The sequence below is a fragment of the Nyctibius grandis genome, chromosome 11 (assembly GCF_013368605.1).
Source record: "Nyctibius grandis isolate bNycGra1 chromosome 11, bNycGra1.pri, whole genome shotgun sequence".
Lineage (NCBI taxonomy): Eukaryota > Metazoa > Chordata > Aves > Nyctibiiformes > Nyctibiidae > Nyctibius > Nyctibius grandis.
Genome location: NC_090668.1, coordinates 2,589,215 through 2,604,800, shown reverse-complemented (window position 1 = coordinate 2,604,800; position 15,586 = coordinate 2,589,215). Strand labels below are relative to the sequence as shown.

The 15,586-nt window shown below is 47.5% G+C and overlaps 1 protein-coding gene across 1 annotated transcript; it reads left to right on the top strand.

Moving 5' to 3' along the window:
• The first annotated feature begins 10,472 nt into the window (after positions 1–10,472).
• On the top strand, positions 10,473–15,120 carry LOC137668892 (keratin, type II cuticular Hb4-like). Its single transcript, XM_068410708.1, has 9 exons — positions 10,473–10,862; positions 11,355–11,563; positions 12,068–12,128; positions 12,392–12,487; positions 12,758–12,922; positions 13,079–13,204; positions 14,353–14,573; positions 14,879–14,910; positions 14,981–15,120. Exons 1-9 carry the CDS (start codon positions 10,473–10,475, stop codon positions 15,118–15,120), a joined length of 1,440 nt encoding a protein of 479 aa, XP_068266809.1.
• Positions 15,121–15,586: the final 466 nt, after the last annotated feature.

Genomic DNA, 15,586 nt, shown 5'->3' with positions numbered 1-15,586 from the left:
TGGCTCTGTTTAAAGGCACAGAGGTCAAGAAAGTTTTCAGTTCTGGTTTGTGTCCAAAGGTTCGTATTAAATGACAACTGGTCTTTGTACAAGGCTGCAGATAGGCCAGGTTTGGTTCACTACCTCTTGTTGGTTCCAGGATGCAGATGCCACCTACGTGAACAAGGTGGACCTGGGGACCAAGGTGGATGCACTGACAGATGAGATTAACTTCCTGCGAGCCCTCTATGAAGCAGTAAGAACTTCCCAAATTCCCCAGTTCTGCTATTTCCCCATTTTCCTGGTACCAACAGGATCGAACCAACCTGAAAGAGACATTTGGAGCTGCAGTTCCCCTCCATTCCTACCCCTCTACCATACATCATCTCTGAGACAAGCACAAGGGTGAACATTTGGGACCGAAAATGAATTTGTTTGACTTACAGGAGCTGTCTCCGATGCAGTCACAGATCTCCAACACCTCTGTGGTCCCACCCATGGACAACAACCAAAACCTGGACGTGAACATCATCATCGCAGAGGTCAAAGCACAGTACAAGGACATTGCCAACTGGAGCCGGGCGGAGGCTGAGTCCTGGTACCAGAGCAAGGTGAGGATGTGAAAATTAACATTTTTTTGTTTGGCATTTCTCAAAGGCTATTTTATACCGGAGAGTGCAAGCAGAGAGGACAGGGGAGCAGGGTATAAAATCAAGCCGATTTGGATAGGATTTAATTTTGTGTCTTGGACATGTGAAAATGCCATTTTGACAATGAGAGAGAGAGGAGCATAAGGAGATAGAGGGAGGAAGGAAATATATTAAAGCTCATGAGGAAGAGCTTAGATTGAGTACAGAAAGAGAGAAAAGACCCAGTCTGATGAGTGAGATGATCCTGAGCTGAGGTTTCTGTTGGGTCAGCAGATCGAAGCCGGACTGGCTCAGACAAGCTGGCGATACTGAGCTCTGCTCAGGTCTGTAACTAAAAGCCCGGGAGAGAGAAAGCGAGAAAAGAAGCCAGCATGACTTCTTCCATTTCACAGAAGATGCCAACTATCACATGTAGCAGCTGTTCTTCAGCATCCAGGGCCCAATCATGAAAGATGCTGAGCTCTCTGAACTCCTTTTAGGCTGAGTCCCAAAAAGTGCTTCGCACATACAACTCCCACACAGCTTTACCCTAAAATGTTGCATGGTTAAATAAGGCAGGCCAGCTTTCAGGCTTGCATGCGTGAACTTCTCTCTGATCCTCTTCATGGAGTAGAACATGTTCTCAGGCCATGGTGAATGCCAAGAAAGTGACATAAAACCAAATGCACCTTTAGAAAAGGCTGAGATTTTCAGAGCTAAACTCAGTGTTATCAGACTTGGAGGCAAAAGAATTAAGAGGGTTCCCACCCGTGGCACACAGCCCTTTTGATATTTCAGCAAAGATGGGACTGAAAGTCACCTATTTCATTTTCTAGAAAAGACTTATCTGCCTTTCCTGCATCTTTGGCACTCTGAACCCACCTCCTTTGCTGAAAAATGAGTATGTAGATATATATATATATATAAAATATATAGTCCAAACTTACATTCACAGGGGTTTGCCAAACAATTTCACCAGAAAGCAATGACCAAGCCTAGCTCTCCTGTAAGCTATTCCCCATGGAGGACACTTCCGCAAGCAGAAAGATGAGAGGTGTCAATCTATCTGACCAATATCAGTCACACTCCCCCCAAAACCAGGGAAAACAACAGTCTCCCTCTTCAGGGCATTCAGCGGAGGAGAGACGCACACAGGTAGCTTGAGAGACAGAGCAGCAAATCAGACTGAATTTCTCTTTGCAGGATCACTGCATTCACTCCACCATCACCTCGATCTATTCAACCTTCAGCTTTGGATTTCCCTGGCTGGTGCAAAGGTCTGAGCTGGAAAATCTTTCATAGCTTTCTCCTGCTCTCACCCCCCCCCTTCGCTGCACCTTTGCTGCTTCTGCAGAGCAGCAGAGCCCTACCACCAAGAAATACGCTTGCACGGGTTCATCTTCTCTCCTGAGAGAATTAAAAGATTGTTCTCCTGAGGCTAATGAAATTACGGAGGTCGAAAGAAAGAAAGAAAGAAAGAAAGAAAGAAAGAAAGAAAGAAAGAAAGAAAGAAAGAAGTAAATTATAGAATTAGGCAAACAAAAGGAGCAACTCCGGCTAAAGGCTAAGGTAATGCCAAACCAAATCAGCCCCAGTGTTTGGATCCCTAGAATATTCCCAAGAGTTTTACCCAGATTCTTCTTTTCCCACATGTAAAACAAAGCAAAACTCCTTCCCTCGCTCCCAGTGCCCTGCAAACATCAAAAGATTAGTTCTGCTTCTCTCTTTCATACTTACTATAAAAAAGGGAGGTTTGCAAATGCAGTTTTTATGGGACTAGGGATTCCCTCCCATTCAAATTAGAAATGCAGCCTATAACTCTGCTATAGGTGTGTGCTTAAAGGCAGCTCAGGTCACTACTCAGCAAAAGAGATGAGTGGGAAATTACTAAACAACCTAAGCTCATAAACATCTTTAAAAATGGTCTTTTGGGGCTGCTTCTGCAGCCAAAGCCTGTGTTCCTAAGGACATAAAAAGGTGAAAGCTCTGCTTCTCATTGCAGAGTGTTTCTGGCTGGGTTAACTCACGTGCATTGCCTCCTGCGTTCAGCTTCTCCCTCTGCCTTCCTTACCCTTCAAGCTGATCTCAACATCTTGCCAATCCTGCCACGTCTGCTCCAGAGTTGGAGGCATGAGGAGTTTCAGCTCTTGCTCTGCTGTGATCCTGACAAGTGTGAAGAGATATATGGTCAGCTACGATCTCATGCTGGGGAGGTGGTGGTGTGGGGTAACCCAGGTTGGGACGCTTCAGCAGCAGAAGCCTTGGTGGCGACGGAGGCTGCAAACCCAAGCTAGTGATCAGTGGCTGTCAACTTACATTGGCAACTTGAAGAGGCAGCTGCATGTTCTGGGAAGCAACAGAGCCAAGCTGGAAACAGAACTGAGCACCATGCAGGGTATCATGGAAGATTACAAGAAAAATGAAGTTTAAAAAAGATAAAAGCTCCAAAACTAAGGCTAGAACTGATCTCATCTGATTTCTGGATGACAAAGGCTGCACAAGATGCAAGATCCCCTCCAGATGTACACGTGTATGATTTGAATCAGCAGTTGGTTTCCATGCTGAGGTTGAGCATTTGGAGGTGGTAGAGCAAGATTAGATTAATATTCTTGCTTAAGCTGAATAACAAGGAGCAAAGTGATATTTTTTCTTCTCCTTGCATGTATGAAGAGGAAACCCAGTGGCAAACGTGTGCAGAGAATGAGTTTGGTATGCTCAAACAGGTAAGAGCATTTCAAACCAACTCAAACACTTATTCCGGACTTTTAGTATGAACAGCAGCCAATATTGCCAGAAAGAGAGGGTGAGACCGCCTCTCACTCTCCAGAGACTCTAGAGGGACCTAAAGGCCAACTTTTGGGAATATTTAATTAAAAGAGTTGAATCCCACCTTAAGTGAGTCAGTTTTAGCTGAGCTTGTTCATTTGGGATGTTTGTATACCCCAACTGGTCAAAATCTGTCCTTCTCTCTGTCTAGTGATTTTTTGTCTTCTGCCTAAGAGGGTAAGAGAGCGAAATAATTTAATAGCATGGTAAAATTTGTGTCCTTGAAAAGGGCAGCCCTAAGAGTTTGTAATCCCATCATTTGCTGGCACTAAGCAGTTTGCTCTTTCGTTTCATAAACCCTTGACGTGCTACAGGACGTGGATTGCGCCGACATGAACAAAGCTGAGCCAGAAGCCAAGGTGGAGTCCCACATCCGAGAGATCAACTGCCTGAGGAGTCTGTATAAAGTGGTAATGGCTTTTCCTTTTCTGCTCCCTTTGCCTCCACCCAGTGCCTCTTTAGGGGGGCTGTGGAGTTAGGCTCCCACAACCCATCACTGAAGATCACAGAGATTTTTGGTGTTTCATGTGTACATCAGTTGATTGCACTGGATTTCAAAGGTGTCACTCTTGCACTGCACAGGTAAGATCCTAAGGAATCTGTTGCAACTTGATGGTGAAAGTTGGATCCATAAAGATTAAACCAGAAAATTCTTCTTTGGGTTTTCTACAGTGAGCCTGAAGTCATGGGATGTGACGGCATCTCCTTGTCTCCTCACCATGGAGATCCACAGGGAAAACACCATCAGTGCAGACAACCAATAATCTTGCTGCTGCCCCTAGGAAATCACTCAGCTCCAAGCATCCACTTCAGATATCTCTGTTATTGTGCGAATGGACAACAGCTGAAGCCTGGACGTTAATGACATCATAGCTGATGTCAAAGCTCAATATGACGACATTGCCAAAAGAAGCCAGGCTCTTGCAGAGTCCTGCTGCCACAGTAAGGTGAGTTATGACAGACACTCACAAAAGCAGTTATGCCCCACTTCTGCTAAGGGCTCTGCTTCTTCAGATTTCCTAATATCGGTTGAATAAGCTATTTAAAGGTCTGCTTGCTTATCCACCTGCTGTGTTTTCCCTATGTGTGATACATCCTCCGTTAATGACTTCACACACAGAGCTGCTACTGTGTAAATGAGTCACTCGTGTCCCCAAGTGACAAAGGTTTTTGCCTTAAAGCTCGAGATCCGGGACTGCGGCCCCAGAATCACATAGTAGGTTTACTTACTGACTCATCTCCTCACTCTGGTATTTATTTTCATCGCATTTTCTCTCTCCTCAGTATTAGGAACCAAGAGAAACCACTAGCAAACATGACGACAGCTTGTGTTAACACAAAGAATGAATTGTGGAGCTGAATCGGGTGATTCAGAGACTGACTGGAGAACGTGAAAACATCAAAGCCCAGGTAAGGATGACTCAGGGGCAACAATATGTCAATCACAATTCCCAGGCTGTGGCTTTCCAAAACTCCTCCGCTAGAGCAAAAGGGCAATAAAGACAGTTTTGATGAAGTACATGTCAGCTGCTCAACTCTTAAGACTTGCCTGTAATCCAGAGTACAGAGTAAAATGGTCTGTTATGACTAATAACTGAACTACCATCAGTAGAGACCTGCAGTGAGAAGACAACACACACCAAAGTCTCAGCTAGGCAGAGAGAATCATCCTAAATATTTACCTATAGAGTCTGAAAATACAGCGAAGTGCAGGTGGATGAATACACAGACAGGCAGATTCAAGAGCTCTGAACTATTCAAAGCACATGCAAATAAGTGGCAGTAATGAAAACTGCAGAAATGCAAACCAGAAGGAGCCATTGCTGAAGCTGAGGAGCACAGGGAAGTGGGTATCAAGGACGGAAAGTGCCAACTCTTCAAGCTGGAGAAGGCAAAGAAGGACAGGGAACTGCTAGAGAGAGTCCAGTGCAGAGCCATGAAGATGACGAAGGGAGTGGAACATCTCCCTTATGAGGAGAGGCTGAGGGAGCTGGGTCTCTTTAGCTTACAGAAGAGGAGACTGAGGGGTGACCTCATTAATGTTTATAAATATGTAAAGGGCAAGTGTCATGAGGATGGAGCCAGGCTCTTCTCAGTGACATCCATTGACAGGACAAGGGACAACAGGTGCAAGCTGGAACACAGGAGGTTCCACATAAACATGAGGAAAAACTCCTTTACAGTGAGGGGGACTGAACACTGGAACAGGCTGCCCAGAGAGGTGGTGGAGTCTTCTTCTCTGGAGACATTCAAAACCCGCCTGGACGCGTTCCTGTGTGATATAATCTAGGTAATCCTGCTCCGGCAGGGGGATTGGACTAGATGATCTTTCGAGGTCCCTTCCAATCCCTGACATGCTGTGATTATGTAATATGGTCCATGAGCACCAGGAGCTCATGAACATCAAGCTGGCCATGGCCATCAAGATTGCCACCTACAGGAAGCCGCTGGATGGAGAGGAGAGCAGGTGGGTGCTCGTACAACCCTGCAAAGAAGAAATAGTAACACATGTAATCCCACAACCACCTTTTACTGTCTGTCTGACGAGCCATCACCTCTATAATTGCAGTAAATCCCACCGAGACCCAGTGTCCTAGGGAGTGACACTTTCCAAAGCACTTTCCAGCATTTATGGACCCAAATGCTTCACAAGTCAAAAGCTCCTAATGCACTCAGGCACTCAGGTTCCTTCCCTGAATGGAAGACCTTGCATGAACAAAGATGATGCCTTGTCTAGCCTCAGGTCTTATCAAGCCAAAGGCTCAGCCACAGCCATGCCCGGCCACGTTTGCCACCCCAGCCAAAACGACTCTCATGAGACCCCACCTGGAGTACTGCGTCCAGCTCTGGGGCCCCCAACATAAGAAGGACATGGAGCTGTTGGAACAACTCCAGAGGAGGGCCATGAAGATGATCAGGGGGCTGGAGCACCTCTCCTATGAAGACAAGCTGAAAGAGTTGGGGCCCTTCAGCCTGGAGAAGAGAAGGCTCCGGGGAGACCTCATAGCAGCCTTCCAGTACCTGAAGTGTCCCTACAGGAAAGCTGGAGAGGGGCTTTTTACAAGGGCAAGTAGTGACAGGATGAGGGGGAATGGTTTTAAACTGAAAGAGGGTAGATTTAGATTATATATGAGGAAGAAATTCTTTACTGTGAGGGTGGTGAGACACTGGAACAGGTTGCCCAGAGTAGTTGTGGCTGCCCCCTCCCTGGCAGTGTTTAAGGCCAGGTTGGATGGGGCTGGGAGCAACCTGGTCTAGAGGGAAAGGTGTCCCTGCCTGTGGCAGGGCGGTTGGAACTAGATGATCTTTAAGGTCTCTTCCAACCCAAACCATTCCATTACTCCGTGCCTATTCACACGCAAGGTGATTTAGGGGACAGAGGGAAAGCCCTCGGCCAGGACTTGTTCCCACTTAACACACACAGAGCCAAAGCAAAACCTTTTCCCTGCTTGGGCATGACACCGGCCTTGGGAAAACTTCCTCACATGCATGAGCTGAGCAGTTGAGTCATGGTAGGTCCAAAGCACTGGCCTGCCAGCAGCTTCCCGCATCCCCAAACCTCCCCATTATTGACCAGTTATAAGGACACACACTAAATACAGACTTTGGTTTTTCACATCTCTATTTTACCCATCCCCCTAAAGTTGTGTGTAGATGGCGGCTGCCCTGCGAATATCTGTAAGCACCAAACAAATCCCTATTCCTACTAGTCCCCCTGGATCTACTCTGTAGGATGGAAACCCTGAGCTGAAACATCTTCTTTACAGCTGTGTGCTGATCCCCAGGAAGAATCACATGCGATACTGACCCATGCTTTGGTGGCAGCTACTCTTCCAGCAGCAGATCCCTATACAGAACCAGAGATCTAGTGACTTGAGGAGGCGTCTGTGGCAAAAGTGTCACCGGCTCTGGAGACATCTGTGCTCCTTGTATCACCACAGGAGAATACAGTGCTGTGAGTGGGAAGAGCTCCAATGTCAAACTCGTGTCCTCTACAACCTCCTACAGGTCAAAATACGAAAAAACAATGAGCATTTAGAATCATAGAATCATAGAACCGTTTTGGTGGGAAAGGAACATTAAGATCATCAAGTCCAACTGTTAACCCAGCACTGCCAAGGCCACCACTAACCCATGGCCCTCAGCACCACATCTACACGGCTTTTAAATCCCCCCAGGGATGGGGACTCCACCACTGCCCTGGGCAACCTGTTCCAGTGCTTGACAACCCTTTGGGGGAAGAAATTGTCCCTGATCTCCAATCTAAACCTCCCCTGGTGCAACTTGAGGCTGTTTCCTCTTGTCCTATCACTTGTTCCTTGGGAGAAGAGACTAACACCCACCTCACTACAACCTCCTTTCAGGTAGTTGTAGGCAGCGATAAGAGAGGTTTGAAAGGAGGTTCCTCACACCTCAAGTTCCCATCAGCAGCAGCCTGCTAGCAGCACACACAGAAAACACGGGGGAGATTTTTAAGCTTTCGTTCCAGTTCGTGTTGCTTATTCCCCGCAACATTCACTACTGTTACGAAACTTGCTTTTTTCATTACCTTATGCTGTAGGTTTACAAATTGGCTCATCCCAAAGCCTGTTCCTCCTGGGCTGTGTAGGTCTAGCAAAGCCTGGACAGCAATGCCAGTTTAACAAGGCAGTGCAGTGTTAGCACAGCATATGTATTAAGGAACCACTTGTCTGGGAAGATAACTGAGTTAAAAAATACTAAGTGATACAAGTTTCTGCTCTTCCACGGACATGATTGCAACGAAAAGTTAAAAATTAAAGGGAGCAGAGGAGTCTTACCTGATCATCAGATTCTTCTATGATGCTTGTTGGTTGCCTTTATCTTGTTTTTTTTCTGTTTCTCCCCAATAAACTCACACAGCCAATCTGAGATCACATGACATAGCTCCTCCTTTCAGAGTTACAAAACACATATTAATGAGACAATTAGAAAAAAAACAAGCCCAAACTCCAATCAGCACCGAGGCCCTCTCTCATTATAGTCCCCAGAGAGATCCCCTGGCTTTTGGAAAATGTGGGGTACAGAGCTGGTCCACGGGAACAGGGAGGGTGGTGAGGAGATCAGGTCACAACACCTCTCACCCACCACGCTCCTCCTGTGTCCATCACTCTCTGAACATCACACCCTGGACCTAACCCTCTAAAACCAGGATGAAAGAGGGGGGAAACTCCCTGGGGGCTGAAAATCACTGTGGTATGAGACCTACTAACAATGGCTACAGACAGACTACGTGAGTGCAGCTGGGATGTGACACGAGATCAGGAATAAAACCAGGGGATATTTCCCTGCTCTGAAGCCCGTGGTAGGCTGGAAAAGGAGGAATTCTCCCATCAAAAAGTTTTTCCAAAACAAAACCTTTTTTTTTCGTTTTTAAATTGAGATTTTTCCTTTAAAAAAACAAAATGTAGTACCAAAATACCTCGCTCCCAACACGCTCAACCGGATTTGAACTATTTGGCTTAATTGAGATAGTTTAAAATATTTTGGGGATTTTTGGAATCAGTTCAACAAAATATTCAACCGCCTTTCCCTGTTGCATAAAACCTGCAGTTTTATCCACTCTGCCCCTCTCCTTTTGGGTCAGGCTCCCTGCAAACGCAGCCTCCTGCAACCCCTGGCCTCACATTTCTGTCCAAAAGCCCTGTACAGTTGCATTTGGTGTCAGTGGTCTCATCAAAAGCAGAAAGCATTTCCTGCGATGACAATGTGGAGAGAAGGGATGCAGCCAGAGAGCCATAAAATACAACTACAGTCTGGAGCAACATGATCTGACACATGAGGATTGAGGACAATCACACGATTAACCCTAGACCTTCTCATCCCCCATTGCCCTCAGGATGTCTGTGAGCCCTGGAGCCGAAGCGTCCCAGAGCTCCCAGACGCCTACAGCAAAGCTGGTAATTTTGTCTTGCAATTGTAACCAACCACTGAACGGGGAAGGGGAAAGAAATGCAGTAAACAAAACAAAATCATTAGTTCGAAACTTCCACCCTGCCCCTACAAAACACGCCACCCTCCCACACAGCGACGCAGTCACCAACGCTACCCCTGTCCTTCCAAGGACCTGGACACGCACACGTGTGAATAGCAAAGCCAGGAAGAGTCCAAGCCCTGACGCCACAATGAGGGCACTTATCCGACGTAGGAGGTGAAAGACCAAGCCTGGCTGTGCCCCAGACAAGGTGGGAACCCAAGCTTCAAGCTGAGGGATGAGGGGAGAAGGAGACGCCAGTTTTCTGAGGATTTGGCCAATAAGAGTGTCTGCAAAAGCTACCGTGTTCCAAGCATTGGTTTCAATGTTAACTAATCAGCAATTCCCCCCAAATAAATTACCGTATTGGAAAACACTCCTATCAGCAACCTGCAGAAAAATAACCTTCAGAAATAGATTTGGCCCCACAGATGTTTCCCTGGCATTAAAAGACGTTGCCTTTTTATCAGCAGAACCAACAAAACATGGTCATTTACCACTAACCTGCCTGCAAGACTTTGTTCATTAATTCTCAGTAAATCCATGTTTATTACTGATAGTTTTTTATTAAACAGCAGGTTCAATCACATTCTCCTTCAAAGCCCTTACTTGCTAGCCAAGGTACCAGCAAAACATAAAGATCTCCTTTGAGAAAAAAGCATTTTATGTTTTCAAAGTCTCAGTTCCACTTCATCCAACCTATAAAAAGGGGAACATGCAATTTTTACCATGTCTTCTGAAAACAATTCATGCAGCACAGCTCCCCTAATTTACACAAGACCTAAATACGACCCCTCTAACTTAACAGCATTCTTCAAACCTTTACAGAGCAAATACGCTGCTGCTTTCTCTGTTGGTGAGCACAACATATGCTAAGTAGTTCACATTCTTTGCATCATAAACATTTTGTGGAAGTTTCATGCAGCCTCGCCCCGTTTTCCACGCAAATAAAAGGAAGAAGGTGCTCCACTGTGGTCAGAGGGAACTGCACCCTGGAACCTGCTTCCAGGACATCGCCTGCACCAATTCCTCTCCCACCAGCAACCATGTCCTGCTGCTCCTACAGCATCAGCTCTAGCCATGCTGTCAGGAATTTCGGCTCTGCCTCTGTAGCTCTTCCCAGGAATCGATGTCACTGGGGTGGTGGCACAGGCTACCGTGGTTTGGGTTACTTCAGCAGCAGAAGTCTTGATGGCATGGCATGCTCCGGACCCAGAAGAGCTGTTGGAAGATGTCCTCCTCCGAGACGCGGATATGGCTTTGGCTACAAGGTTGGTGGAGTCTCCAGGCCATGCATCATCATACCCATCACCATCAACAAGCAACTGCTCCAGCCCCTCGGTCTGGAACTCGATCCCAACGTGCAAACGGTGAAGTACCAAGAGAAGGAGCAGATCAAGACCCTCAACAACAAATTTGCTTCTTTCATTGACAAGGTGAGCTGAAAACCCCTTCCCAGCTGCAGTTTGCAGGCACTAGAGTCCAAGTGAGGTGTCTAGCATGGAAAGGGAATGGAATTCTTGTAAGATGACCCACTTTAGACATTGAGGGCAACTTGCAAAAGGGTGCCAGTTGAGCACCAAGGTGTTTATGAGCCACTGGGGAAGCTTCACTATTGCTCTGATCTCTAGCCCTGACCACAGGGAGGGAACAAGCTACAACCAGTTTCATCAGCCTTCCAGTTACTTCCCACTCCTCTCTGCACATCCACAACTGATTGAAAAATCTCTCCTTTCTGGAAGCGATTAGGTTTTTGTGCACTTCCACGTGGGTGGCCCAGAAACAGCCTATGCACAAAAGCGCATTGGAGTAGGAAATGCTGCATTCACATGTACCAAGAACAGGAACACATGTTTCACTGCTGTTGCATGGACACTGGCTCTCCCTTCATCCTCATCTTGTTTCCTATTTTGCTTTCTGGGATTCAGGTTCGATTCCTGGAACAGCAGAACAACGTCCTGGAGACCAAGTGGAGCTTTCTGCAGGGTCAAAAACACCGCAAGAATACCATCACGCCCATGTTACAGGCTTATATTGGTAACTTGAAGAAGCAGCTGGAAGCACTGAGGTACAACAGAGCCCAGTTAGAAATAGCCCTGAAAGCAGCACAGCAGGTTTTGGAAACCAACAAGAAAATGTAAGTAAAAAAGAGAGAAATGTGAGTGCAGCGCTCAAAATGTTGTTTAAGATTTGTAAACAGGCAAAGACAGTGAACTTTTTGTGGTAGTAAATGGTTACCAGAGAACTAGTAGGTAGACGGAGAGATCTACCAGGATCTCAAGATAAAAAGTAAAGTCCCAGTTTACAGAGATGTAGAAAAGCGAGGATGTCCCTCTTCCTCCAGGTTTTCTTTCTCTCCTTCTTAATTCTGGGAATTAACATTTAGAAATGTTCAGCAGCTATTTGCTGTTGCAGCGGTCAAATGAAAACAGTTCTGCTACAAATTTGTAAAGACGCAGAAACCTCTCTGAAAACATCTTTGCTTTCCCATGGGCTACAAAACAAGAACAAAGCATCCCAAAACATTGTTTGGGAAGAAGAAAAAAAAATTTAGGAGTTTCACTTCTTGAAAGAAGGCCTGTAGAAACCCAAAGATGTAATTGCACTGAACTCAAACAAAATCTTCCATTTTCCCACGCAGGTACAAGGACAACTGCAGCCAGCGGACGTGCACCGAGAGTGAGTTTATTGCCCTGAAGAAGGTGAGCAAGGGGCTGTTTGAACTCTCCTCTGGGGGTTCAGGTCTTTGGGGTGCACATGGTGATTTATTTCCCAAAAGCAGCACACAAAACAAGTACAAGCAAGAGCTGGTGCTTGGGTTTACTTGCTCAAATCAGAGGCAACTGGGTAATCAGGAGCTGGCACACGGTCACGGTACCAGCGCCGAAAGTCCCCCACCCCAAGGGTAGCCCTGAGTCTGCCATCACTAACAAACTTCCTTCTTCTACCCCCAACGTGTCTCTAGGACGCAGACTGTTTTTTCTTAAACAATGAAGAGCTGGAGGCCAAGGTGGAAAGCCTGAAAGGAGAGGTTGAATTCCTGAGAACGTTCTACAAAGAGGTAAGATGCTTCCCTATTGCTCCAGCCATCACTTGCATTTCCCAGCTAAGATTTTGAAGTTGCTTATCCCAAAGGACAGAGGAATAAGGGGTAAAGAGGGCAGTGGTCATCCCTTGTGGTGAACGGTGAGACCTGGCAATTCATTTCTGCTTGGCCGCTGCAAAGGGGGACCAAGCTGCACAGTGTGGGCAACACACCAGCTTGGGGCTGGACTGGGAGCACAGCAGGACCAGCATATCTCTGACCAGTTCAACCCTACGTCACCACCAGGAAATCCACCAGCTGCGGGCCCTGATCTCAGATACTTCGGTGGTCATGCAGACGGACAACAGCCGAGATCTCGACTTGGATGGCATCATTGCGGATGTCAAAGCTCAGTACAAGGACGTTGCTCGCAGGAGTCGGGTAGAAGCACAGGCATGGTATGAAAACAAGGTGAGAAAACCTGGTAGAGGGAGGGTTTGGGTGCAGTTTCTCTCTTCAGACCACCTTCAAACCCAGAGAAACACCCTCCACTCTCCTGATTTGCTCTGATTTAACTCAAAGCATGTGTTTTTGGGATATGCAACAATGTCTTTTGGGCCTTTTTAGTTTGAGGAGCTGCGAGTCACCGCACGCGAAAACACTGACAGCCTGCGAGACACTAAAAACAAGATAGCTGAGCTGACACAGACAGTCCAGAGACTGAACAGAGAAGTCAGGAGCGCCAAGGACCAGGTGAGCACAGCCAAGTCTGGTTGTTTCAGCAGGGCAGAGAGTGAATTGTTGTTCCTGGGAGCTCCCACAACTAAACTAAATGGTGCTGTAGCACCTTGCAAAGGATTTTCATGAGCTGGGACTCTCCTGCTCCAACTAGGGCTGCATTAAAGCCCAACACATGCAATCCCTGAAGGCAGATGTGGTTACAGCATCCCATCCTCTGTGAGCAACATGATGGAGCACTGGAACTGTATGTCCAGCTCCCTCAAACCCCTGCCAGAGAAGACTGTGTGACCATCTTACTGCTGGGCTGAATGCACAACCAGACTTTAAACCCATCTCTTGGTGCTGGGTCCTGCACTTAGGGCATCCCCATTCAATGCTACAGGCTTGGGGAAGAGTGGCTGGAAAGGTCCCTGGTGGAAAAGGCCCTGGGGGTGTTGGTCAGTGGGCGGCTGGATATGAGCCAGCAGTGTGCCCAGGTGGCCAAGAAGGCCACCAGCATCCTGGCTTGTATCAGTACTAGTGTAGCCAGCAGGACCAGGGCAGGGATCATCCCCCTGTGCTCGGCCCTGGTGAGGCCGCACCTCGAATCCTGGGTGCAGTTTTGGGCCCCTCACTACAAGAAAGACCTTGAGGTGCTGGAGCGAGTCCAGAGAAGGGCAATGAAGGTGGTGAAGGGTCTGGAGCACAAGGAGAAGGGTCTGGAGAACTTGTGAGGAGCAGCTGAGGGGCCTGGAGAAAAGGAGGCTGAGGGGAGACCTTCTCGCTCTCTACAACTGCCTGAAAGGAGGGTGTAGAGAGGTGGGGGTCGGTCTCTTCTCCCAAGGAAGAAGTGATAGGACGAGAGGAAATGGCCTCAAGTTGCCCCAGGGGAGGTTTAGATTGGAGATCAGGGACAATTTCTTCCCCAAAAGGGTTGTCAAGCATCGGAACAGGCTGCCAAGGGCAGTGGTGGAGTCCCCATCCCTGGAGGGATTTAAAAGCCATGTAGATGTGGTACTGAGGGACATGGGTTAGTGGTGGCCCTGGCAGTGTTAGGATTACAGTTGGACTTGATGATTTTAAAGGTCTTTTCCAACCTAAATGATTCTGTGATTCTATAACGCATGACATTTGAAGATAGCAAGAGACAGCTAAGACTGATCGTGTCTCGCTCCTTGCAGTGCTGCAAACTGGAAGCTGCCGTGGCCAACGCTGAGCAGCGTGGGGAAACAACCGTCAAGGATGCAAAACACAAACTCTCTGAGCTGGAGATAGCCCTGCAGCAGAGCAAGGCAGACCTCGCCCAGCAGCTCCACAAATACCAGGAGCTCGTGAACATCAAGCTGGCCCTGGATGTAGAGATTGTCACCTATAGGAAGCTGCTGGAAGGAGAGGAGAGCAGGTGAGTGACAGACCCTAGCAGGGCTGCACAAGCTACTTTAGATGTATGTGTTGAAAGGAAAAACAACTGGCCAGTGCTGTTTTGGAGCTGCCATGCTTCAAGTCATTTACACAGTCCCTGAGGCAGATCAGTTCTTCCCAACAGTCCTAACAGACCTCCACCAGTGCAAAGCCACCCAAACAGTCAGCCCTACTGTCTCCAAACAGCGAGAGACAAGCTACAGGGGGTCAGGCTCACATTTGAGGCTAAAGGGCTTCGCATTGAAGATAGATTGACAATGTGGAACCTCTTCCCATTCTCTGCAGGCTCTGTGCAGAGGGCAGCTTCCCCATCAATATCCATCCTTCTATCAAACTCGGGCATCTTCTGCCTTTTCTCCAGAGAATTCCCTCAGGTGACACTCAGCTTTGCTCTGCCTTTTGCAGGTGTCTGTCATTCCCAGGGAGGTCTCACCTATGGCCCAGGGCTGGCTTTGCAAGTGCCCACACATCAGCCAACAGAAACGCATGGTGGACCAGCAGCGCGGGGGTCTGCGGCACAGCGGTGAGCAGCAGCGATGGTGTTGGCAGCAGGAGCACGAGGAGCTCCCACAAGAAGGTGGTGTCCATGACTAAGTCAGCCAGGAGCGACACATAAAGAGCTATAGATAAATGGCAAGGCTGGAAGCAAAGCGACACGCTCACCTTTCTGCCATCATACAGCAACAGCCAGGCCAGAGCCGGGTCGGGTGCACCCAGCTCCCCGAACCTGCACCCTCATTTTCTATTACATGGGGATACAAAAGGCAAAGAGGTCTTTTCTATGCTCAAGAGTTTTGCTCTTTCTGCTAGGGAATCTATGAGCAAGAAGGGCTAAAATCCCCCTCATCGCTCCCACTATGCAGTTAAAACAAGACGCATTTGGTGTAGTTCCCTGGTCTCTCCACTCCTACAGATTCAAGGATTAAAATGAAGTGGGAGAGACGGCACCTTCCACCTAAGCACATTTTCATTAGAGCTTTATCCGGCCCAGTT

Bases quoted from the DNA above. Each gene is read 5' to 3' on its own strand.
- LOC137668892 (XM_068410708.1), top strand. From the start codon at position 10,473: ATGTCCTGCTGCTCCTACAGCATCAGCTCTAGCCATGCTGTCAGGAAT. The intron at 11,564-12,067 runs GTAAGTAAAAAA...TTTCCCACGCAG, and splicing joins TTGGAAACCAACAAGAAAAT to GTACAAGGACAACTGCAGCC. The intron at 14,911-14,980 runs TCCATCCTTCTA...TGACACTCAGCT, and splicing joins GGGCAGCTTCCCCATCAATA to TTGCTCTGCCTTTTGCAGGT.